At 35.1% G+C, this 24,930-nt stretch overlaps 1 protein-coding gene across 2 annotated transcripts in view; it reads right to left on the reverse strand.

The window, feature by feature from the left end:
- The window catches only part of SOX6 (SRY-box transcription factor 6), a 326,300-nt gene that overhangs the window by 300,156 nt on the left and 1,214 nt on the right, over window positions 1-24,930 (reverse strand). For both annotated transcript variants that reach the window (XM_081345836.1, XM_081345835.1), the window contains exon 2: window positions 6,394-6,631. In XM_081345836.1, coding sequence (XP_081201962.1) covers window positions 6,394-6,631 — 238 coding nt within the window. The remainder of the gene's footprint in view (window positions 1-6,393; window positions 6,632-24,930) is intronic.

Consider the following 24,930-nt stretch of genomic DNA (forward strand, 5'->3'; position numbering starts at 1 on the left):
TAGTTTTTTAATGATTTACATTGTTGTCAAGTACACAAAAACAAAAACTATTTTAAATAAACTAAATCTATTAACACCTTAAAATGTACCTTTAAAGATGTTTTTGCTCCAAATGTTTTCAAGGACAGGAGCACCAAAACCTATCACTTCTGAGGTACAATGAAGATTCTCCTTCTCCAATTGTTATGACTCTTTCCATTGTAAATCTATAAGAATATGATAAGATACCCAGAATGATGCTACTCCAGGCCTAATGTAGAAATTGTTGCCTGTTGCTGAATCTATCAAATGAAGAATCTCCATAGTAATACTTCATCTTGAGGGATGGGATTTGGTATATGGATGGCATGCATACTTGCTTTATGATAAGAAGGTAGACAGGGCTTTTAAATCTCATATTCTTAGAAGTGCTTTATTGTGTGTCTGGAAAAAGTATTATTATAAGTTAAATTATAAAATACCGATTTGGGGAATTCCTGGACACGCGATAGAGGGCGTATCTATGGGAGTGAGTATGGATATGGTTTCCTATAAGGAACTACTTAGATTGCAAGGGAATGATTGGCAACTTAAACCAGTAGAGGAGTTAAGACAAGAAAACATAGGTTACTCTTGGTTTCAATATACCCAATTGAAAGCTAGGTGGAAGTCAGATCAAAAGGTTGGCATCACAACTACAGATCAAAATTTAGTAAAGCAAATTAGAGATTCAAATTGTGCACATATAAAGAGGATATATAATGCTTTAATTGAATTGGATTCGGAAACGGAACTGGTTAAAGACTGCATGATAAAGTGGGCACAAAATATTCAGGAACCAATTTCATTGGACACCTGGGAGATAATTTGGGTCAGAAATGTTAAATTTACCCAGGCTCAAAATTTAAGAGAAAATTTTTATAAAATGTTTTATAGATGGCATCTGGATCCCAAGAAGCTGTCCAACATGTATCCTAATCTACAGTCTAGATGTTGGAGGTGTGGTAGTTTAGAAGCTACTTATTTTCACATGTGGTGGACTTGTAGAAATATAAAAGCTTTTTGGATTAAAATTTGGTGGAACATTCAAAAGATTTTTAAGAGAAAGATAAAGTTTTCCCCGCAATTGTTTTTATTGGGCATTGTTGTAGATTGTGATGTTAAAGAAACTAACTTGATGTTGAACATGATAACGGCAGCACGGTTACTGGTGGGACAATATTGGAAGAAGGATAGTTTGCCCACTGTAGAAGAATGGGTGTTTAAAGTTTCGAATCTTGCAGAAATGTCTAAGATTTCTGCTTATCTGAAGGATCATTCACAGGAAAGATATATTTCAGTTTGGAGGAGATGGATAAATTATATTCAAAACAAATATGGGACTAAAAAGTATCATTTAGCTTATGAGTAGATTTTAGTGGGATATTGTTATTGGTACGTTGTTTGTAGTTATGTTAAAAGAGAGTTAAAGCGCATTATGAATTTGGTTAATTGTATATTATGCATAATTTTTATTTAGAATATGATTATTGTAACTATAATCCTGTATTTAGCTCTGGGAAGTGGGGGGGGGGAAGTGGGTGGGTTTGGGGTGGGAGGGATTTGGGGATATATTGTAAAATTTTGTTTTTGTAAAACTCTTTAATAAAAAAAAAGAATCTCCATAGACATTTATTAAATGAAGAGTGAGTGCAAATATAATTTCTAAATGCACCTCCCATTTGTTAAATTCATCATATAAGTACACAGTTGGGAATACTAGAGGGGATGTTAAACCAAAATATTCAAAGCACATGAAGTACTCAGTAAAAAAACAATTTCTAAAACTGTCCAACAGTTTGAACACCATTTTCATTTATACAATTGATTTAATGATACGTATAAGTTAAATATACAGGGTATTTAACGTATTATGTTACTGCAATCTTATAGTGTAAGTCAGATAAGTGCTGAAATTTCAGAATGCTGGAAATTAAGGCATTCTTTTCATATTCCTTATTGTTATTCAATCTTGTATAGCTGCACTAGGTGGCTTCAACTGATAAATCATTACTTGGCCCCAATACATAACTATTCACATGAATGATTTACTCATGTTAGCAGTGTAGTATCTCTAACACTCAGCTACAATTTCAGCAAGGACAAGCCACAAACTGTCCAACAGCTCCATTCCTGGAAACAATAGAATCTCTGCAAGATCTTCTGGGAATGGAGATGTTGGACAGTTTGTGACTTGTCCTTGCTGTGACCAGAACTCATATTGTTCTTAATATTAATGACCTTGTCTGTTTAGGAACTGGCACTTGATAATTATTTCTAACCTGTAAATGATGCTACATATGCTTTAAACGTTAAAAATTAAAACTGATGTATAGTGCTTTAGATATTGCATGAGCTGTTAATTTCATGGGAGAAGACATGTTTGTTTGCTATGGGCGAATTTCTGCCAGAAACTAGAAGTAAACACGAATTTCTGGCAAAAAAGTGGTAAATCACTGAGATATGACCACAGAGCACTACAAACAGCAATAAATGCAGGCCAGTTGCTGAGCATCTGAATTGTGTTCACATTATTGTGGGAGGGACAAGTCAAAACTTGTCATAAGCAGATTTTGGAGGGTCCATGATAGTTTTGAATGGCTGTATAAATTTAATTAATAAATAAAATAAATTCTATGCTCTAAAAATTACTCAGTAATTCAGTTCTCATTTAACAACTAGGGATTAGAAAGAAAAATAAACTTTGCTCTTTGATATAAATCCACCATATTTCCACTTTACAAATCAGTATATGAATTTTGCAATTTTTTAAAACTATATACCAAAATTCACATACTAGGAATGATATTTACAAGAATACATCTACAACATGATAGCTAAAAAATTACAAAAAAAGGACTATACAACAAAATAAATGATGTATTGAAGCATATACGTAGATACACAGACAAAGCATGTATGCGAAATGTAACAAATATGAACTATGTACAAATTTTAAAATGTACTTCTAACAATGATGCAAATTATACAGAAGAAATGAAGAAAGTGACATATCTTTCCATCTCTAGAAGCACTATTTCGCACTTTTGATCTTTCCTGCATATCGTTTCATATAAAAGCAAATCCTTACCAAGATAATATAAAGGATAGGCATACTGAGCATTTGGTTACAAAATCATCCCATGCCACAGCTATAAATGAACATATTTATTGATCTATAGCAGGGGTATCAAACTGCCGGCCTGTCGGCCAGTTGCATCATGCGGAGGCTGCCTCCATCCCAGCTCCAGCAATGCAAAAAAAGTCATGATACATTGTGAGACGTCCTCTACTGGAGTCATGAGGTCAGTAATGATTTTCAGCTAAGGCTCTCAAAGTTGATTCAAAAATCTGATAAAGGTGTAACTTGTATGTCTTTCAGCTTTTTTGAAAATTTAAGAGTTGATGTGAAGCTTAATTTTTCCACAGAAACAGAAAATCTTGAAGAAAGATTTGGGGACTACAGAATAAAGCATCCACAGGCCTTGTACTGTTTCCTTTCACAGTTGGTTGCAGTTACTTTATAAGGGATTGATGTTATTAACTGTATAAGGCTCTAACACCTGGATTCAGACACATTTTTTCCCCACTCATTACATAGTATGAGCAAGTAGTTTGTGCCTTAGGGAAGCATAGCAGGATTGAGAATCCTCTCTGGAATTGATCCACAATTATGGATAAGTATACATTTTACTGAAATACCATCACATCTGCATCTTCCTGGAAAGTTTGCATAGTAACAAAAGCCAGGAATCTTTATTAAAAATATGATGTGTCATCCTTGCAAAAGGTTCTCTCAGTATCCAAGTCAACATCAAATTTTGTTCCTATATCATCCCAACCTAGCATAGGATGAGGCCAGGCCCTGGGCAGAAAAGGACAAGCCATCAGAAAGTAACTGCTACCTTGCTGACACTACTTGATGTCACCTGATCAGGGCGACAAATGAGACCTTTGTGGAGATTACACTGAGGGATGATGTAAGGAGCAAGACATTTAGCTGCCTCAATTTTTCTACTAAATCAGTTCAAAGACACTGAGCCATGAATCTTGGTTCCAATTTCAGTGTTCAGATATTGCACGAAAAACATACAGGTAGGCAAAAGACGGACCTGTGGCAAGGAGAGGCATCCTTAAATACAATGCTTGGCAGGTGGGTAGGCAATTGGAGATCATTACCTGAAGATGCTCAGCTAACATCTAAACCTGTGCTTGCAAGATAGTAGTGGGGTACCAAACCAACAAAACCAACCCCATCATTATTGTATCCTTAAGAAGAGCAAGAAAAAATAAGCAGGAACTAAGAAATGAAATTCATAGTAAAAAAAACACAACCCTTTAAATCTATCATAAGAATTAAGTCCCATTAGATTCAACTAGACTTCTAATAAATGGGTATATGATTGCACTCAATTTCATATATTTGGGAGCCTTTGAAGTAAGCAGCCCTGTAATGAAGTCAATTCCTCTAAAAAGAAATGGCTAAAAGAGAGAACAGAGAGAGAGGGTAAAGCCTACATTTTAAAGGACAAGGGGAGAAAAACACATCCAATATATGGTCTCTGTCAGCAATACACTTGTGGTTACCTTTTTTTAAAAGAAATACAGTAAATACATTATTTTTTTCACTGGAAAATCACAATAAATCAAATTATTTGGCACTGTAATTTTTGACAAGTTTTCCAGCAAATTTTCAGTTTGCCCAGCACACAAATAATGTCTTTTACTTTATGTCTGTATTGATGCCATAGAAATTCTATGACCACACACTTATAAAATAGAAATCTTACATATTTAGAGGACAAAAAAAGGTTTTTCTCACTTGCAAGTTACTATTACCAATATATAAAATAAATGCCTGGATATGGAAAGTAAAATCTGAAGTCAACATTTCTTTAAAACAGACAATACGTCTGTACATAGTGGACATTTTCATGTATCTCATATTTCAAAGGGGTACTTCCAGAATGAATTGTGTTATCTATATAAATAAACAATATAACATTTACATCAGAAGTCAAAATCCTCTTCATCATAAACACATACTTTACTGTAGACTCTAAATAGCTGTGACTACAGTTTAAAATGTTCTTCATTTTATATCACTTAAATGGGATTATATTATAAGAAAAATTTAGACTAATGTTAATAAGCATTTTCAGCTAGCACAAACTGTTCTACAATCTATCTTGAGAGGGATGGTGTCCTCTAACTTTAGGATTTAAAGTAGATGGCAATCCCTTCCTGTCCTATGATTCTATGGAAGCTTTTCCACTTCCAAGCTTTTTTTACTGCTTCGAAACAGATCTATATATAACAACAAGGAATTTTATCATTGTTATCTACATGCTGTGGAATGGAATCATAGTCATTTCAAACTTCAAATCAGAAGTTCTCAAACAGTAGCAATTTAGAGAGATGCTGCATTTTTCCAATGTTAATACTGTGTGCTGAAACATGACCACAGCTGAAGACCTTCAGAAATTAGATTTTAAATATGATGCTAAACATTATCCCAAAGTTGGAGGCAAGATAACTCTGCTAACCTGAAGAAAAGAAACTACTGTTAAAACAATAAAATATCTGGCTATACAAAAATCAACTAATTGTATCAATTAACCAACAGCTATTAAAGTTCGAAAGCACGTAAAAATGCAAGTAGAAAAATAGGGACCACTACGGTGGGAAGGTAACAGTGTTCCGTGCGCCTTTGGCGTCTAGTCATGCCGGCTACATGACCACAGAGACGTGTTCAGACAAGAGCTGGCTCTTCGGCTTTGAAACGGAGATGAGCACCAGCCCCTAGAGTTGGAAACGACTAGCATGCATGTGCAGGGGAAACTTTACCTTTTTATTATGTTAAAAGTTAAATCAGAAAACAGCAACACCTATATTTAACAAAGATATTTCTTTTTTAAGGGAAACTAACCATGGCCCTTTTCGGGAAAACTTGTATATTTATATCCAAGAAAAAGATCCATTCAACTTGCTGCTTTCTTATTCATTATATTCAAGCATACAACTTAGCCATGGTTTAATACAGGCAAAATTATTGCCCTCTGATTCTGTTGGAAGGAGGAACTCGGAAGGTCTATGCTTTCATTTTAGATAAGCTGTAAATTGATATGTTCTCCAAATTCAAAATAGCAGTTCATGAATCTGGCTTATTTTCTTTAACCTTACCCAAGATTAACCACAAACCATCTCAAGAAAAAATAAGCTGAATCTGGCAGAGATTGGAATCATTTATAAATAGAAGCTACTATAATTTAGTATAATAGTCAAACCAACCCACAGTACAATCTCAAAAAGATCATACATAAGGAAAGCTGCCCTAAACGATGACTCAAAATGTACCACCCCTTCAGGACATACCATCCTATGCTGAGTTGAGATAACACTGTTCCAGTCTGAGTCTGGTTGAATTGTAGTGACTAGAGCTGGGAGCTCTTCAGAGTGAGGTTTGTTGTGCAATATGGTGTGCAGAGGCAGATGGGAAGTGACAAGTTCTTCATTGTTGTCTTCTTCCTGCTCCTGTGATGCTAAGTCCTGGGTTGTTGTTCCCTCTCCATCAGATGCAAATGGAGAGGTGGCCTGCTTGGAAGACATTCTTCTACAAAATAAGCAAAGGAAATACACAGATACTTTTTATTAAACAGAAAGATAGGACTGTAAACTTAACAAATGCATTCTGAGGCAGAGAAATATGCAAATCGTAGCCTGCTTATCACAGTGCAAAAGATGACTGACTAAGAGCTTGTTGGGGCATTATTATCCCAATAAAGCATACATTTTAAGGCAAACTTGTTGTTGAGGGAGGCTGAAGGTTAAGGCATTCTGGCATGGAAATAGCTTCTTTCCATTGTACGTAGCACCAGACTTCCCATCCAGATCAAATTCACAATTCACGGAGAAGACTTTAAAGTTGGCAACATTTGGGGCTCCAACAGGTCACTGAGCTCTGCACTTCCATGGTCATCTGTGCTGACTGGATGGTGAGGAATGGAAGGATTTATATTCCTTGCAGATAGCTGGTCATTTGCATTCTTTTATAGAGTCGTTGAGACCACTTGGAAGTTTATCTATGTCCTCGAGGTCACCTGAGTAGTGCAGGTAGTACTGAGTAGTACTGAGTAGTACTGCGCCCATCCCATTGCCAGCAATGGGGAAAAAGCTCCGATACGTCATGCAACGTCATGTGACGTCGCGAGTTTGACATGTCTGCTCTAAAAAAATACAAATGACCAGCTGTCTGCAAGGAATATAAATCCTTCCATTCCTCACCATCCAGTCAGAGCTGAAGAAGCTTCTTGGATGAGAAGCAAAACGTCTTCAAAGAAAAACAAGAAAGTCCAGGTACCACTTGAAAAAGCAGCTTTGGGATAATCATGACCTGGATGACTGAGAAACTCCACAGAGAGTCATCTTCAGAATTTTAAAGAAGTCAGGTTTCCTATCTATGTATAGATTAAAGCCAGTAGAAACTTCTGCCAGTCAGCATTTAATTGCACACACAAGATCCTATTATTCACATTGCTATTTAAGAAGATTTTCTTCCTAAAGGGAAATTAATTGTAATATATGAATCAGCTAATGAATGCAGTCAGACAGATGTCTTCTGCAACTGCTTACTTTCATTGTGGTACTTTTCTTCAAGTGTCTGAAAATCACTTTTTTAAAAAAATTCTATCCATCAGAATATCAACAGTGATTTCCAGCTCCTAGAAGAAGAGAGACAGCAATTCCAACAAGTTTCCAAATTTGATCAAGACAGCTACAAAAATTCTTGCCATTAGTTTTATGTTGATTTTAGAAAAATAAAACATTTGTCAGTTTTGCCTCTCAAATGATGACTCAATCATCACAGTAACCTCTGTTCATTAAAACCTTTTTTTTCTAAGTAAAACATTTCCCAACCTGCCCCCAATCCAGAAGGTAGGGCCATTATAATGTAACAAAGTCCTGGAATATTAATGCAGAAAAGTGATATAATCCTATGTGTATCTTACTGAATGATTTATAGCTTGAGTAGTTTTTCACAGTTATATAGAGTATCAATTTTTTTCTATTATATATTTCAAACAAGAGGCATAAAATTTGGAATATAATGAAATAAAAAGAAATATTAAAAATATCTCTATAACATCTGTTAATATCTCCACTATACATTTCACCTTTTGGTCTTAACCTTTAAACATTTTCCACCAGAACAGAATGCTAATCAAATATAAATTATTTCAGTAAAAATTGAAATGTTTTAGAGATTATAAATTTTATAAAATCTCAATATATATCATTTTTGCTAAAACTGTTTCAACAACTCTAGAATGAGGTCTCCACCTTAATTACTCTTTAATAATAATTGATTTCATACAATTTCCTTTAAAATGCGCAAATCAGTTAACAAGGGAAACCACATGAGCATTTTCCAAATTAGCAAATCATTAACTCAGTAGTACTGTTTCTATAGACAAATAATTACTGATTAAGGAGCCTGGAAATCTGAGACTAACAGTTAAATTTACAAATCTGACACATGCTTTCATGAATATTACAGTGAAAGAAATATCAAGTGTAAAAAATAATAATAATTAAGTTAATTCCAATTTAAACAGTAGGTTTTAATGTAGCAGACCAACTTTCACATAGGATTTAACAGCTACTATTAAATTTCTCACTATTAATGAGAAGACTCAGATTTAGTATCCTACAGTGAAAAAATAATAATGAATCATCTAATATTATTTATTTTTAAATGAAAGCATTATAGATTTCATGAATAAGTTTGCAATATATAAAAATATCAATGTATAGCAGAATAACACCTTATAATTATAATGATGTTTAGGCTGACAACTTTGCTGTGAGAATTAGTTATATACAGTATAATATCATCTAAGATGCTACATAAAAAGTGACTTAAAATATAAACAACTAAGAAGCTGATTCCTGAATATTCTATACATTTTAAAACCAAAAAATAACTGTTGTCAAAGAAGAGCATGGTCTAATTGTAATATAGGTATTGCACATAGATAAGTCATAACAAATATTTAGAATCAGGGTGCAAAACATAATAGTTTATTTCAAAGACAACAGATTATACCTATGCCTTATTCTGCACACTGAAATTGTGAATATATTGTCAGAGATTTAACACAAAGGTGCCTTTAAAACAGTTCTTTGGAAGATGATTCTATTCACTTGAGCCTTGGCAGGCATCTTCCAATTACAAACAGGACCGACATCTTCCAGAAGGAATACATTTTGGCTGCATTTTTCAGTTTAAATTAATCATGACACAAACCCAGAAATGAAAATGTCTCATAAGAATAATTCTAACTACAAACTGCACCAATGAATAACAGTGCACAAACCTAATTATATGCAACTGTGCAGCTGCAAAAATAGGTTAAATCTGTCTAAAGCTCTGAGATGATTTTTTAAAGGCTGGTTTGTTAGGCAGTGTTTTCTTAAGAAAGGCCGGGCCCTCAGTCCTAATCAGCCAATAAATTATTTCCTGCAATTATATTAAATAGAAAATTATCTTCAAATTGGGAATGTTAATTGAAAATCAAAATTCAGAGTGAAGTTTAGAAATTACATGCTGAATATAATTAGCCTGGAAAGACTTCACCTGTTTCATAAACAGGCTTCGGGTAATTCCTCAAGTGACCATTCCGGGGGGATTGGGGGGGGACGCTATTCTCTCAAAAAAACCAATACAGCAAATACAGCCATCATCCATCGTTCTTTCTTTCCATTCTTCTTTCTGCCATTTTTAATGTGTTCATAAACAGAATACCCAATGTTCATATCACCTGAGAAGTGTTAAAGACAACATAAATATGCCTTATAGACTGTGAAATTGACTTCAACAGGAAAAAAAATAATTTTATTACAGTTGAGCTTGCTATTATTACCCAGGTATGTTTATAGAATATAAGTACTGTACATTCATACCCTCTCTATTTAAAAAAACTTGCGAGGAAAGAAGCACTAGATCCTGAACTATTTTAGTTTCTTTACTCATAACCTTCAGCCTTATTTCATAACCTTTTGATCCAACCAGCAAAAACTGCCCCATTCTATGAAAAAGAGAATCAGGTTATTCGAAGGACCATTTTTCCCCGGTCACATCTACTTGACCTACCAGAGCAGGGAGGAAAGCAATGCAATGGATTCCCCTCTCCTTGGGAAGTACATCTAGTTAGACCAAGAGGAAGGGCCTTGTCTATGGTAGCTCCTTCCCTGTGGAACATCATCCCCACAGAAATAAGATAGCCCCCCCCCTTAGACACTCTTTTGCAAGATCCTAAAGACCTGGTTTTGCCAATGGGCCTGGGGAACTGAGAGTGGGATGGAGCCCGTCAAGTGGCTTGTTTGACTGATGGTTGTCATCAGGAGATAGAGTGTTATCGCTTTTTGTTTTTTTATATGAGATTTTTATCTTTCTAAGCCACCCAGAGTCACTGAGAGTTTGTAGCCTATATACATTTTCTTAAATAAGTAGACAGATAAAATAGATAAAATAAAAGAAATTTAATTGCAGTTCACGGGTGGATTTAGATTCTAAATTCTGGGACGAATAGACAAACAGTTATCTTTATACTCCCATTTCCATGCAATTTCACAAAAGTTATTTTAGTTAGTGGGTACTTTAGTTTTTTACTAAAAGCACAAGTCTGGTTTTCATTTGTTCTGTTTTACCTTTTTCATTTTTAAAGCAGATAAAATCAACCTTTCACTATGGGACGAAAGGTAGGATACAAAATAATAGAACAGATGGGTCTCAATTTAAAACCACAGTTGGGATCAGAATTTCTTTTGCTAAGCAAGGTGTTTGTTAAATAAGTCATGCTGGTTTTACAATCACCGCAGTTGTTAAGTGAATCACATGGTTGTTAAACGAATCCAGCTTGCTACCTTGCCTTTCTTGTCAGACATTGGCTGTGATGGTGGTAAATGCCAATCACATGACCCAAGATCCTACAACTGTTATAAAGACATGCTGGTTATTGAGAGCCCAAATTCTGATTGTGTGACTCATGGGGATGCTGCAATGGTTCTAAGTGAGAGGACTGGTTTTAAGTCACTTTTTTCAGTGCTGTTGTAATTTTGAATGGTTGCTTCCTCAAGGAAAAAACGTAGTCCAGTTGTCTTTTAAAAAGGCACCTTTGAGACAACCATCACCAGAATGGCTGAAAGTCTCTACAAAAACGTCTTCTCCATGTTTAATAAAACACAGAACACACAACTCAGAGACCGAGAAGAGTTACACAATACACTACAGAGATGATTCGTGCTACTTGTTTAGCAAAGCACAGCCACAAAAGCACAATCCTAAATACATTCACTTGGAACTAAGTCCTACTGGGTGCCGTGGGGCTTACCTCCAGTGTGTATATTGGAGGGCAGCTTGACACTGCAATTACAAAAGAGTGCTGGCCTCAGAGGAATGGGACTATGTAATAATTATGTCTTGTGCCATATTGAAAATCACTCCCTAGCGGCCTAGCCTGATTATTCCCATAATATATGTATTCCCTTTCCATTTGGTGGCTGCGGTGTATAAAATAATAAAACACTACAGAAAAGATTTACAGAAATTCCAGTTTTAAGTATATTAGAAAAGGACTACAATTGGAAGAACATGGTAAAAAGCATGAATACAGTTTACAATCTACATCTTCCCGTGGCATTCTAAAAAGTATTCAAGTTTTATTTGTTCAGCCAATCACTCACCTTCTAAGACTACTTTGACTTTATGCTACTGCTTCGTTTACCTAATTTTTTGTGTGTAACAAATTTATAATGACAGCCAGATCACTACTTTCCAGAACTTTTGTTTTTGTTTGTTCAAAAAAAAATAGAAAAAAACCTCTGCCACTTATAACCCTTGAAAACAGAGATTTATAATGGAAGTGCTGACACAACCTAACTAAGGCTGTCTAAATGGTACTGCTATAATGCACAAAATCAAGTTCTATTATTCTAAACTCTTCTCACTTGTGGGGTTTTTCTTTCTTTAGTGTGCTCCCAGACAAACTGCTGAAGCATGAAAAATTTAAATGCAATCAAATCGATCCAATTCCACTTTCTTTGAACAAGTGTCTATAGTGGTACAGTCATAAAAGGAGAAGCATTCAATTTGTTTGATACCCCCTTTTTAAAAAAAAATCATTTCAACATATTGCATAGCAAACACATATGAGGAAATCATGGTGACTGCATTAAGTAGCTATTGAACAATACACATTCAAGAATATAGAGGAAAGATTGAAAGATATAAAGAAGCTACAGTATTACAGTACATAAACACATACCATAGTACTCTGAGAGTTCCCACCATCATCACATCAAAGATAATTTCGATTTTGTGAACCTATTGTCACTAAACAAAATCTCCATGTAAATATTTATCATTTAGATGTTCCCAAAATTAATCAATACAAGGTTTTTACATGTAGACTATTTCTGATAAAATCTGCTAACCCAAACTTCTGTAAAGTAGTTTGCATATTGATCCTTTTGTGAAAAGAGTATGCCAATAGAAAGTTTTTATCTAAGTCTTGTGATTTCAGGGGGTAGAATTCCTAGATGACATTTGACATTATTTCAAGAGAAAGTCATTTATGTACCGCTCCGATGTATTTATCCCATTAGAATTAAACAGATACCAAAGATAAAGCAAAATTCACAATGCAAGTAATAGGTGGATAACAGTACATTTCTATAAATATCTGTTGCTTCTTTTGAAAGTGGACCACTCTGCAGTATACAGATGCCACATCTTTTAGCTTCAAATTGGGATTTTAAAGGTGCAGTCTACTGTTTCTCCCCCCAAAGGCTGGAAGCTCCTTTAATTCAACCCATTTCTACAAATCCAAGGAAACATGCTAATATGCAATGATAACCTGCTCATACTTTTTCCCATATAATATATGGAGAGATGCTCAGCGTTTCATATTTCTTCAGTTGTGATTCAGTTTGCTCTCCCTTCTAGTTATCCTGTACCAGTCCAGATCTCAGGTCTTAATATTTTCATTATTGTTCCTCATTTACATTCTAACCAAGAAGTTCAGTCTTCTTTCTATTCATAGAATTCCCCCTTGAAAGAACAGAATTTGTGTACTGATATTACCAGTGCTTTTTTGTAAAAGAAAAAGGTGCCGGAACTCACACATGTCATACAACATACCTTGCCTACCCTACAATGTTCCATCCCAAAAAGGTGCCGGAACTCCATTCTGAGCGTTCTATGACAAAAAAAGCCCTGGATATTACTACCAAACACTTTTTCTTCTAAGATATTTTACAATCTCTTGTAAGTGCCGTTTTATATGTTGACAGTGCAACCTTGTACACAACTATCCTATTAATGGAGTATGCCCAGGTATTGTGAATTGTATTGCAGCATAAATTTACTAAATGTAGTAAATACAACTTGTGGCATATGTAAAAGTTAAAGCACCAATCTTGAATCTAGCTCTGACTTCAGCCTCCATTGTGCTATACTTCAGGATGCAGGTAGATTATTACTCTTTTTGCTTCCCTTTATCTTATAATAAAAACAAAAACAAAAACAAAAACACCATGAAAGAGATTTTTTAAAAAACCCAGCTCTGTTCTTCACTGTGTTGTTTTGCTACTTGCCCCAAAAAAGGAAGATTATGATATCCACCACTCAAAAATGTGTTTTGAGCACCTGCATATACTGAATGTCTACGCTTCTGCTCCATGTATAGATTTAGGCCACAGTTATTACCAATGGGTGTAGCTTCATTTCTTTCAATGAATCAGCACTCATTTTTTTCCAGCTCCACAAACAGTCATAGAAATGATTTACTACACCTGCACCATAGAAGAATACCAATTTCCAGAAAACATGGCTTAATTAGAATGGGGAAAATGGAACCTTAATCTCAGTGCCAGATTATTTGGAGTCATTTCCCTGCCAAACATATTTTGTAGCCATAATTCAGACACATAATTAATTGCTGAAGTAATGTTGTAATCCATCTGATATTTAAGAACAAACAGTTACTTACTAAAATTATAATGTATAATATCCAATTAAAAGGGACATGCATGACAGGAATGAGACAGTACAGGAGTAATCAACAGTGAGATTTGCATTGTGACACAATTCCTGAATGGAAAACTACAGTACTATGGCTTGTGCATCTGTTTGTACAATGCCCATTGGCATCTACATATTGAACTGCATTTCTTAAAAACAAAACAAAATTACATGATAAAATGGTTATATATATATTTACTGAGATCTGTAAGAATTAGGCATCGTAAAAAGAACTACCAATAATCGTTAATTAGAACTTCCATTTTAATTTTTCTGGACAAAAGATTCATAAAAACATGAAAAAATAATAAAGCAATACGATACACATTCCAGAATTCATTAGGAATTATTCCAGAATTATAACTCCTAATTATATGTTTTAGTAATTTATTTGAGGCTTTACCTCTCCATCATTCAGGCCATCTTATAAATTTAAAATTAAAAATCAAAATTGTGGAAGCAGGCAAAGATGAGAAACCCCAAACAAACTCCTCAGCTAAATCAATACACACATGCTATGTATTTAAATAATTAAAATGATATAATTAAAATAAATATGGAATAAATACTATTCCATATTAGAACTGGCAGGAATTACTTACTAAATATTAGACAACATCAACTTTAAAATAATGTCTTGAATCTATATCAAAATAACATATACAGTCATTCACACATATTGAGCCGTGGTGGTGCAGTGATTAGAATGCACTATTGCAGGCTAATTGTGCTGACTGCCAGCAGTTCAAATCTCTAGGTTGGCTCAGCCTTCCATCCTTCCAAGGTCGATAAAAATGAGGAACCAGATTGTTGGGGGTAATATGCTGACTCTGTAAACCGCTTAGAATGGGCTGTAAAGCACTGAGAAGCGGCTTATAAGTCTAAGTGCTATTGCTGTGTATATATTCACTTTTATGTTTCAGTGAAATCATGTATGCTCAGCCAGAGAGAGACTGAGGAGACATTTCCTTGCTAAGGCATTACATACTTGGGGCTAAAATGGATATGAGACACACAAACCCACTAATGTTTTTGAATGAAAGTACCTGTAATCATGGGAGGGATCACAATGACTGCTGGTGGAATTAATAAAATGCATACAACAAAATAACTGAAGATTAATTGGATTGTTTAGTTGGTAAAATGGTAAAATCATCTGTCCTAGATAATTCCATTCTTTGCTTGTATAAGCAATATCCTCCCAGCCATTATTGAATTGGTGTGATGTTACAGAAGATTCCCAATCTTTCTGACAATTGAGGAGGAAGACTAAAGGACATCACATTAAAAAGACTGTGGAGAAGAAAATAGGATGGCATTTTGGTAAAGAAAAATATCTAGTAGACACACTTCCGGTGGCAACACCGCGCCCGTCCTGAGGTTTCGTCCGAACCGTGGAGACAGTGAAAATCAGCTGTCCCATGGCTTGTAAACCTCCCCCTCGAGAGAAGAAGGGGAGGTGAGCTTTCCTCGGGTAGAGGTAGAGCTCCCCTAGACCCCCAGAAATATCTGGGGGTAGGAGGGTGAGAGCTCCCTCAGAGCCTGAGGTTTTCTCTGAAACCAAGACGCCTTTGCTCCGAGCTGATGGGGCGAAGCTAGACGCCGCATCCACATCTGCTGATTACAGTGATTTGTGATTGATTTGAAAGCAGACAGAGCTGATCAGGAGAAGTTAAATTTGCAAGTATTTGGAACTTTAACTCGGGGAGTATTAATTTTCTCCATACCCTAATTTGATTTTGAAAGGGAAAAGATGGTGCCGGAATGTTTTTCTTTTGTTTTTTGAAAGAATAAAGCGTGAAGAAGAAGAAGGTAATTTCTACCAAAGTTTCTTTTTTTGTTTCAAATGATACCTATATTGAAAAAGGATACCAATTTGGATGAGTGGCAGAAGGGTATTAATAAATTTATTTGGGCAGGGAAAAGACCGAGAGTTAAATTTAAGATCTTACAAGATGTATGGGAAAGAGGAGGACTTAAAGTGCCTAATTTGAAATTATATTATGATGCGGTTGTTTTATCAGCGATTAGTGACTGGTTTAATTTAACAAATGAAAGATTACTTTACCTTGAAGGATGGGACTTACTATATGGGTGGCATGCATATTTAGTTTATAATAAAAAAGTGGATAAGGCATTTAAATCTCACATTTTAAGAAGCGCCTTATTGCGTGTATGGAAAAAATATTATAAGTTAAATTATAAAATACCAATTTGGGGGATTCCTAGGCATGCGATAGAGGGTGTATCTGTGGGTGTGAGCTTGGATATGACTTCATATAAGGAATTAATTAGATGGATAGGGAATGGTTGGCAATTAAAATCATTAGGTGAGTTAAAACAAGAAAATATTATACAATCTTGGTTTCAATATACTCAATTGCAAACGAGGTGGAAGATAGATCAGAAAATTGGTATTACATTAACTGATGAAAATTTGGTAAAACAAATTAAAGATCAAAACTGAGCGCATATAAAGAGAATATATAATGCTTTATTAGAATTGGATTCTGAAACAGAATTAGTTAAAGATTGTATGATAAAGTGGGCTCAAAATATTCAAGAACCAATTTCATTGGAAACATGGGAGGTAATTTGGGTTAGAAATGTGAAATTTACCCAGGCTCAAAAATTTAAGAGAAAACTTTTATAAAATGTTTTATAGATGGCATTTGGATCCCAAAAAATTGTCCTCCATGTATCCTAACTTACAGCCCAAATGTTGGAGATGTGGTAGTTTGGATGCTACCTATAATCATATATGGTGGACTTGTAGAAATGTTAAAGCTTTTTGGATTAAAATTTGGTGGAATATTCAAAAGATTTTTAAGAGAAAGATAAAATTTTCTCCACAATTGTTTTTATTGGGTATTGTTATAGATTGTGATACTAAAGAAACAAATTTGATGTTCAATTTGATAAAAGCAGCAAGGCTCTTGGTAAGTCAGTATTGGAAGAAAGATAGTTTGCCTACTATAGAAGATTGGACACTTAAGGTGTCAAATTTGGCAGAAATGGCTAAGATTTCTGCTTATTTGAAGGATCATTCACAAGAAAGATACATTTCGGTCTGGAGAAGATGGAAAGATTATATTCAGAACAAATATGGGACTAAAAAGTTTCATCTAGCTTATGAATGAATTATAGAATGATATTATTAATATTAGTAGGATATTATCTTGTTTTTATGTTATTATTATTATGTTTACTTTTGTTTGTGTTCATGTTAAAGGGGAGTTAAAGTGCATTAGGAACTTGGTTACATATATAGTTGGTTAATGTTATTTAGATTTTGATTGTTATTTTTGTAAGAGCCTTGGTGGAGCAGTGGGCTAATGCCTCCTTAAGTAACACCAGCTGCCTGCAATTAGTGCAGGTTCGCATCCCAGCAGGCTCAAGGTTGACTCAGCCTTCCATCCTTCCGAGGTAGGTAAAATGAGGACCCAGATTGTTGGGGGCAATAAGCTGACTTTGTAATAATGCCGCTTGGGGGCCCCCGAAAGCCCTAATAAAGCAGGCATATACATAGAATGAAGGCTACTGCTAAGCTTGTAAGCCGCCGTGAGTCTTCGGAGAAGGGTGGGATATGAATGGAATTAAAAAAACCAACAAAAAACCCCTGTATTCAGTTCTGGGAAGTGGGGGAGGGGGGTGGTTTGGGGGTGGGTTTGTATTGTAACTTTTATAAAACCTTTTAATTAAAAAAGAAAGAAAAAAGAAAAATATCTAGTAAACTCGGAGATTGATCATATGTCTGGTAAGGAGGCAGGGAGCAAGTGCAATAAGGAAGCCGAATAGGCAGAGAGCCTGAAAACTGAATATCTGGGAGAATCAGACCATTGCAAATTGAAAGAGGTGATGGAGTCAATTCCTAGTGTAAATCTTTGTAGTCTACTATATTGCTGATCCGAGCTCAAAAGAAACGATGGGCTCAAGTTGAAGACTGCTTTCAGAACTAAGCTGCTTTGCTATTTTTATTAAGAGATAATGTGTTCTTCTCTTATTGCTATCAGTAGCACTCATCAAAAGTGTCAGTGCTGGGTCAAGGCATTTTCTTGTCTCAAATGTAGACCAAATGGCGCTCACAATCTTTGCTAATATTGACACTTCGTAAAGTATTTCTGTACCATTCAGACAAAGCTTTGGAGGCCTTCATGTACTTCTTTTCCATTGCCTCAATGCTAACTAAAGAAGCCCATTTTACTGAGATACAAGGTAGAGCCACTCCTGAGCATCGAATAGGGAGGATATTTTTGGTTAATAAAAACTGACAAAGGAAACAGATTAAAATATGTATGTGTAACTACATGTATATCTTCTCTCTGTGTGTCTGTGTGTGACTGTGTGTGCATATGTACGTACACAAATGAAGAAAATGGGAAAATTCAGAGACCAGAATGTAAAGCACAATGTGTTGTAGTTCAAAAATTTCAAAAACTAAGAACTCTGGAACATTAATCTCTACAGTTTATATCTAGCCGATAATATCACTGTTGCTTTATTTATATAGCTTAAGCTCGTTCTTCGGACTGCAGCTCATATGTTTTGGAATGCTTTGACTCATGAATTGTTTCTCCTGATAATGTTACATGGTGTAAACTACCTCTGTTTAACATTAGCTTCTCTGTGATGCCTGCCATGAATGTTGTATGATTCTGCCATGTGTTCTCTGTGTATCTGATTTCTCATCTCATAAAAAGAAGAAAAAGAAAAGAAAATTGCATTCTTGGGCAAGAATTTTAATAAATAGGCACAATAGGATTGGCACAAGTGACAGATTTAGCCATAGGTTTTGCTCTTATGTGTTGCTTTGGCCCAATTAATAAAACATAAAGCAAAAAATAAACATAACCAATTATCAATAAAGATAGAGGTCACAGTCAAACATTTTACAGCAATTATGTTCATTGCAAATTATTAGTTGTCTCAGTTGTTCTACAAAACTGATTTGAGGAATCCAAAGATCTTTGGATAATTACATTTTAGTAGCGTAACTCTTCAAAAAAAGAATTATTTTTTTAACAGAACATAAAAAGGATCTTATAATGATGTGAAGCTATGAAAGGCATTTGAAATTCATCTTTGTTCTAAAGTATCTAAACTGGTAACGATGACTCTCGGACCAGCAGAAAACATATTACATCATACAAAGGTTCCTCCTAAGTGATCAAAATAATGTTGTGTACGTACCAGCACCGTTTTCCTAACAAAGCAATTTTCTTACGTAATAACTTGACACTGATTTCCAAACCTGAACTTTACATTTCAGCAAAACATTTTCTTGAAGATAAGTGAATAAAGTATCAATTTCAAGTTCAACTATAATCATTTCATAGTAAACCACCAAATTAGTACCTTGCTTTAGAATGAAACAATAGTTGCTGCAGGGTAGCTGTAGATTATTGGTTTAATTTAAACCTTATCATGCCAGTCTAAAACATTTCTAGTGGGCACAGTATTTCTGATTCAGCAAAGGTTACACAAGCATCAAAAGCAGTTAAGTATAGGTGCCAAACCACATTGCCAGGAGCTCTCAGTACAGCGAGGTAGTGTTAGCTGACACCTTGCTGAATATAAAATTACTTGTTTCTGCAACTGATGACAATCAAATTGTCACCTTCCATTGTAATAATACAGAACTGGTGATCAACAAAGTGCAAACATAATTACCACAAAGCAACAAAGGAAAAAAATCTGTCTCAAGAATAAATAAATCAGTCTGGCTATCCCAAGCAATCTTTTCATATGCAATGATGTGTATAAATACTCACCTAACAAAGCAAAAAAAGGGGGGGAGGTGTCTTGTAATAGGGTGCTGGAGTTGAATTGCCATAGTTGAAGCAGCACTAGTTCTGGAAATAATGGTGCTCTTGTAACATACAGACAATAAACTCCTGCTATATGTCTGCTCTATTTAATATATTATTATTATTATTATTATTATTATTATTATTATTATTATTATTATTATTATTATTATTATTATTATTATTATTATTATTATTAACTTACTTACTACTGAATAATTATTGAATAGATACATCCCATAGTTAATGCCATAGAAAACAATTGCCTTTGCAGTAGTTCCACTCACGCTGGAAGAAAATGGTAGAAAGGCTCTCTTTATTTATTTGTTGTTCTTCCCCTACAGTTGCTGTGTGTCCTGAAATGCTTCTCGGGAGGACGACATGGGGACTTCTGGACAGCAGGGAGGGAAGTCCAGGGAAAAGACAAATTAGAAAAACTGCTTTCTCCTATGAGCAGTTTCCAACAAATCCCTGTGTCTTTGGAAATGGCCAATCTATGACTGGTGAGGACTATAGCTGTTGACAGACTATGACGTAGAATCAGGCTGATCCTTGCCTGCTCTTTGACTCAGTACAACTTCCACAACCCTGCGAGACTGCAAAAAGCCAAGGCAACACGATCTCATCCTTCAGAACGTATTTCCATATCTTGTTCCAACCCCTCTCAGCAATATTCAATATTCCAAATTGGGATTAGACTGAATGATGCGGTAACCATTCTCTTTGGTGATCTGATCCTTTCCTGTTAGCAGTAGCAGACCTTCCCTTTTCAATGCTAAATGTATGAAGCAGAAATACAAAAAGTGCTCAGTAATTAATATTGGTCTACTCTGCTAAAGCAGATTTGAGTAAGGCTGCTACATATCAACAATTATATGGCCTATATATATACCATATAATGTAAATCATAAAAGATGATTTAGAACACAGAACATAGAATAATAGAATTGGAAAGGACCTTGGAGGTCTTCTAGTCCAATCCCCTGCTTGAGCAGGAGACTCTATCATTTCAGATAAATGGTTGTCCAGTCTCTTTTTGAAAGCCTCCAATGATGGAGCACCCACAACTTCTGAAGGCAAGTTATTCTATTGGTTGATTACTCTCACCATTAGGAAATTTCTCCATAGTTCTAGGTTGCTTCTCTCCTTGATTAGTTGCCAACCAATTTTTCTTGTCTTTGTGCTTTGGAAAATTGGTTCACTTCCTTGTCTTTGTAGGAGCCCCATAAATATTGGAACACTGCTATCAGGTCACCCCTAGTCCTTCTTTTCATTAGACTAGACATACCCAATTCCTGTAACCTTCATATGTTTTAGCCTCCAGCCCCCTAATCATTTTTGCTCCTCTTCTCTGCACTCTTTCCAGAGTCTCAAAATATTTTTTTATATTGTGGTGACCAGAACTGGATGCAGTATTCCAAGTGTGGTCTTACTAAGGCTTTGTAAAGCAGTTCTAGAGCTTCATGTGATCTTGATTCTATTCTTCTATTAATGCAGACTAGGATTGCATTGGCTTTTTTGGTTGCTGCCACACACTACTGGCTCATATTTATGTGATTGTCCAAATCTTTCTTACAGTTACTGGCATTAAGCTAAGTTTTACCTAGTCTATACCTATACAGTTGGTTTTTCTGGCCTAAGTATAAAACCTTACTTTCATCTATGTTGAATTTCATTTTGTTAGATAGGGCCCAGTGTTCAAGTCTGTCAAGATCTTTTTGGATCTTGAAACAGAAAGACAGACAGACAGACCGATGATGAGAGAGAGAGAGACTTCAAACAGGAATTGAAGATACCTTTAGGGAAGTACTTAATATATTAGAACAGGGGTGTCAAACTCAATTTCATTGAGGGCTGCATCAGCATTGCGGTTGCCCTCAGGGGGCCGGGTGGGTATGGTCAGGGTGGGCGTGGCCTATTGGGTGGGCGTGGCTAGAGTGCATATGGCCTACTGGGTGGGCATGGCCAGCTCTACATCGTTCGCATCAAGGGGGCCTGGGCAAGTGTGGGACAGATCTGAGGGTCTCTGGCAGAAGGAGGGTCTCTGGGCCAGGGCCAAGGCAGTGGGGGCCATTCCCTCACTGTTTCCAGGATGGCTTCGCGGGCCACATGAAACCACTTTGCGGGCCGGATCCAGCCCCCCGGGCCTTGTGTTTGACATGTCTGTATTAGAAAGACTGAGCTACTAGAATTACCTTAGAATGATTGGTTATCTGCCTTTAAGATGTTATCAACTCTTAGCAACCACATACATAGATTTTCTCCAGGAGGACCTGGATATTAATATTTTTATAGTAAAAGTCCCTTTATATTTGGCTAATCAATTGCACTGTTTATCATGTTTATTAAAGTGCACTTTAAGAAAAATATGTTAACTATTAGGATGTCTATGAAATCTGTAAATAGCAAATCACACATTATATAATAAAAATTGCAAGAAAAAGTTAATTCCATGAAATGGAATTATTAATGCCCATTTGTGAATTTCTCTCTCTCTTGACTATATAAAAAGCAAGAGAATCCAAAAGAACGAAAATTATGCTTTACTGTAGTTTTCATCAATGAAACTTATGCCTACATAATTTTTCAATATACAAATATACAAATGCTTATTCATTTAATTTTCCATTAATTCAAATTAACAAGCTCTGCATGCTAGTATTTAATCTTAGTTCTTTCTTATTTTAAAAAAACTGAAACATTTCTTCATCGTGCCTGATGTGGTATATAAGAGCTGAGAATAAAATTACTCTCTATTGTGGTTTTCATTTCTGACCTGATTTTTCCTATGTCTTAAGGATACAACATATGATCTGTATTTGAAAGAACTTCAGTTTCCTCAGCGCTGTCAGTATTTTACTTTGTGCTCTCTGTTGTAATACTTTTTCCACTTCTGTTTATTGGTAATAATTTATTACAGGAAAATAACACTACATAAAATGTTCATTGTCGATTGGTGGTCAAATTCTTGTGATTTATAAATCATCTACCCATGTACAAAAAACGCCTGCAATGAAGAAGAATGGAACTTTACTGCCTTCTGTTGAAACATTGGATGCTCACAGATAGAAAGGACTTTTAGCATCATCATTTAAGGTGTTGTGCTCCTATTCTGTCTGTCTTTCTTTACTGGAAGTTTGTATTAAAAGAAAAAGAGAGAGAGGAAAAAATGGAAGAAAACTCCCATAAGATTCAACTGGGGAGAATCTATTGAACAGAACAGTTCAGCCTGGAAATATTTTCTTCACCTATATTTTTACTGCTGCATGTCTCAGTACAACAGTTAATAGAGCAACATATCTTAATCTGGTACCCTGAAACAAGTTAAATCAAATAATAATAGCAAAGTAGTTGCCCTGAAAATCAGTTTCTAATCTGTTACTGATCTGCTCCTTGCAATGTTTATTTAGCAGCACTGAAAAAGCATATTAGACTGGTCTTTCTATCAAACTATGTATTTGAATGCATCAGCCACTTCATTCCAATGGACCTCATGTTAACATTTTCTAGAATCTTTGAAAAGATCGAAGACATGTACACAAGAGTTCCACTGTGGAGAAGGCAGTGTGAAGGAAAGCTGTGTGAAAAACACTGAATTAAGATAAGGTAAGAGAATTCTGAAGATAAATATAAAGAAAATAATGGAATTTTGTTGATCTACAGAATTGAGGAACCTACAGCTTTGCCTCTCTGTACAACCAAAGTCATGACAGAAGCAGGGATATATAACCCATCGAATAGTTATTCAATACAAGTGATCTGAATAGTGATTATTTTTTCATCTTGCATATTCAAACTCAAAAATTCCTTGTCTCTTAGCAAGACGAATCTGCTAAACTGATGAAGTGGTCAGATCCCAAAATTCAGTTTATAATACAGCGTTGTTGTTTTATACAGGTTTTAAATAAAATGTATTATGATGTATGTATGTATGTATGTATGTATTTGCTAATATTAGGACTTTTATTTCATACATTTTTGTAACCTGCTCTAGAATTGAAAAAGATAAATAATAGTTTCAAACAATATATACTGTATCATTGACTCCTAAATGCATCTGCAGTTCTTTAGAACAAATCTGGTAGATCTAATTTGAATAAAGAAGCCACACAGAGAAAAGTTCTTAATGGATATTCTCTGAACAGGGGAGACAGGAGTGTCTCTCCATCATATGTTAAATATGTTATTGATTAGTCACACAGGCTGAGTTATTTTAATGGACAAAATTGGAAATCACTGTGAACAAATACAAATCATAAGCTCAACCATGGGTGGGGGCATGGCTGTGTGCATGTTTGTGGGTGTGTCTTCATATATATTCATATTGCAGCATGAATTCTCCAAACTATATATATACTTTTTTAAAAAATTTCAAATTCTGCCATTTTTGGAAAGAGGGCATAACTCCTTTGGCTCGTCAAGATACACCAAATGAACTGTATTCATTAATTCATAGTCGCACTAAGGGTTCTGATCAGATTGGGAAAATAATAAATGATCTGCAGAAAGACTTTCTCAGCAGGGAATATGGATGCTTAAGATTTGTGTCTATTTCTCTTGGGCACCAGATGTACTTCCCAAGAAGGGCCTGATTCTGGTGTTGTAGCCTATCAGTACAGGCCTTTTCATCACTAATGCAAGTGTGGCAGTTCCACTGACTTTATATAAGGCTACTTTTTGTCAAATTCTCTCAAAGTGATCACTTATTGTATTATTTGTGTTTTACTTTATGATTTATAGTTTTATATTTGGAAGAATCAGAGTCAAAATTGGCCATAGACCTTTTATGTTGTGGTGAGGGGAAAAACATTAGTGGATTATTTATTTAATTATTTTTTTAAAAAAAATAAATAAATCCTGGACTTGTTTTAGGCTAGGAAATCACATTTCCTTATTAAATGGATAATCTTTAAAGTAGGGTTGTTTAATACATTAACCTATAAAATAATCAATTTCCTTTTTTCCATCTATTAAAATAGTACTTTTTTATATTCATTAAAAAACATTCTCCCATGCAGTTCT

This window comes from Vipera berus (genome assembly GCF_964194415.1).
Source record: "Vipera berus genome assembly, chromosome: 1".
Classification (NCBI taxonomy): Eukaryota; Metazoa; Chordata; class Lepidosauria; order Squamata; family Viperidae; genus Vipera; species Vipera berus.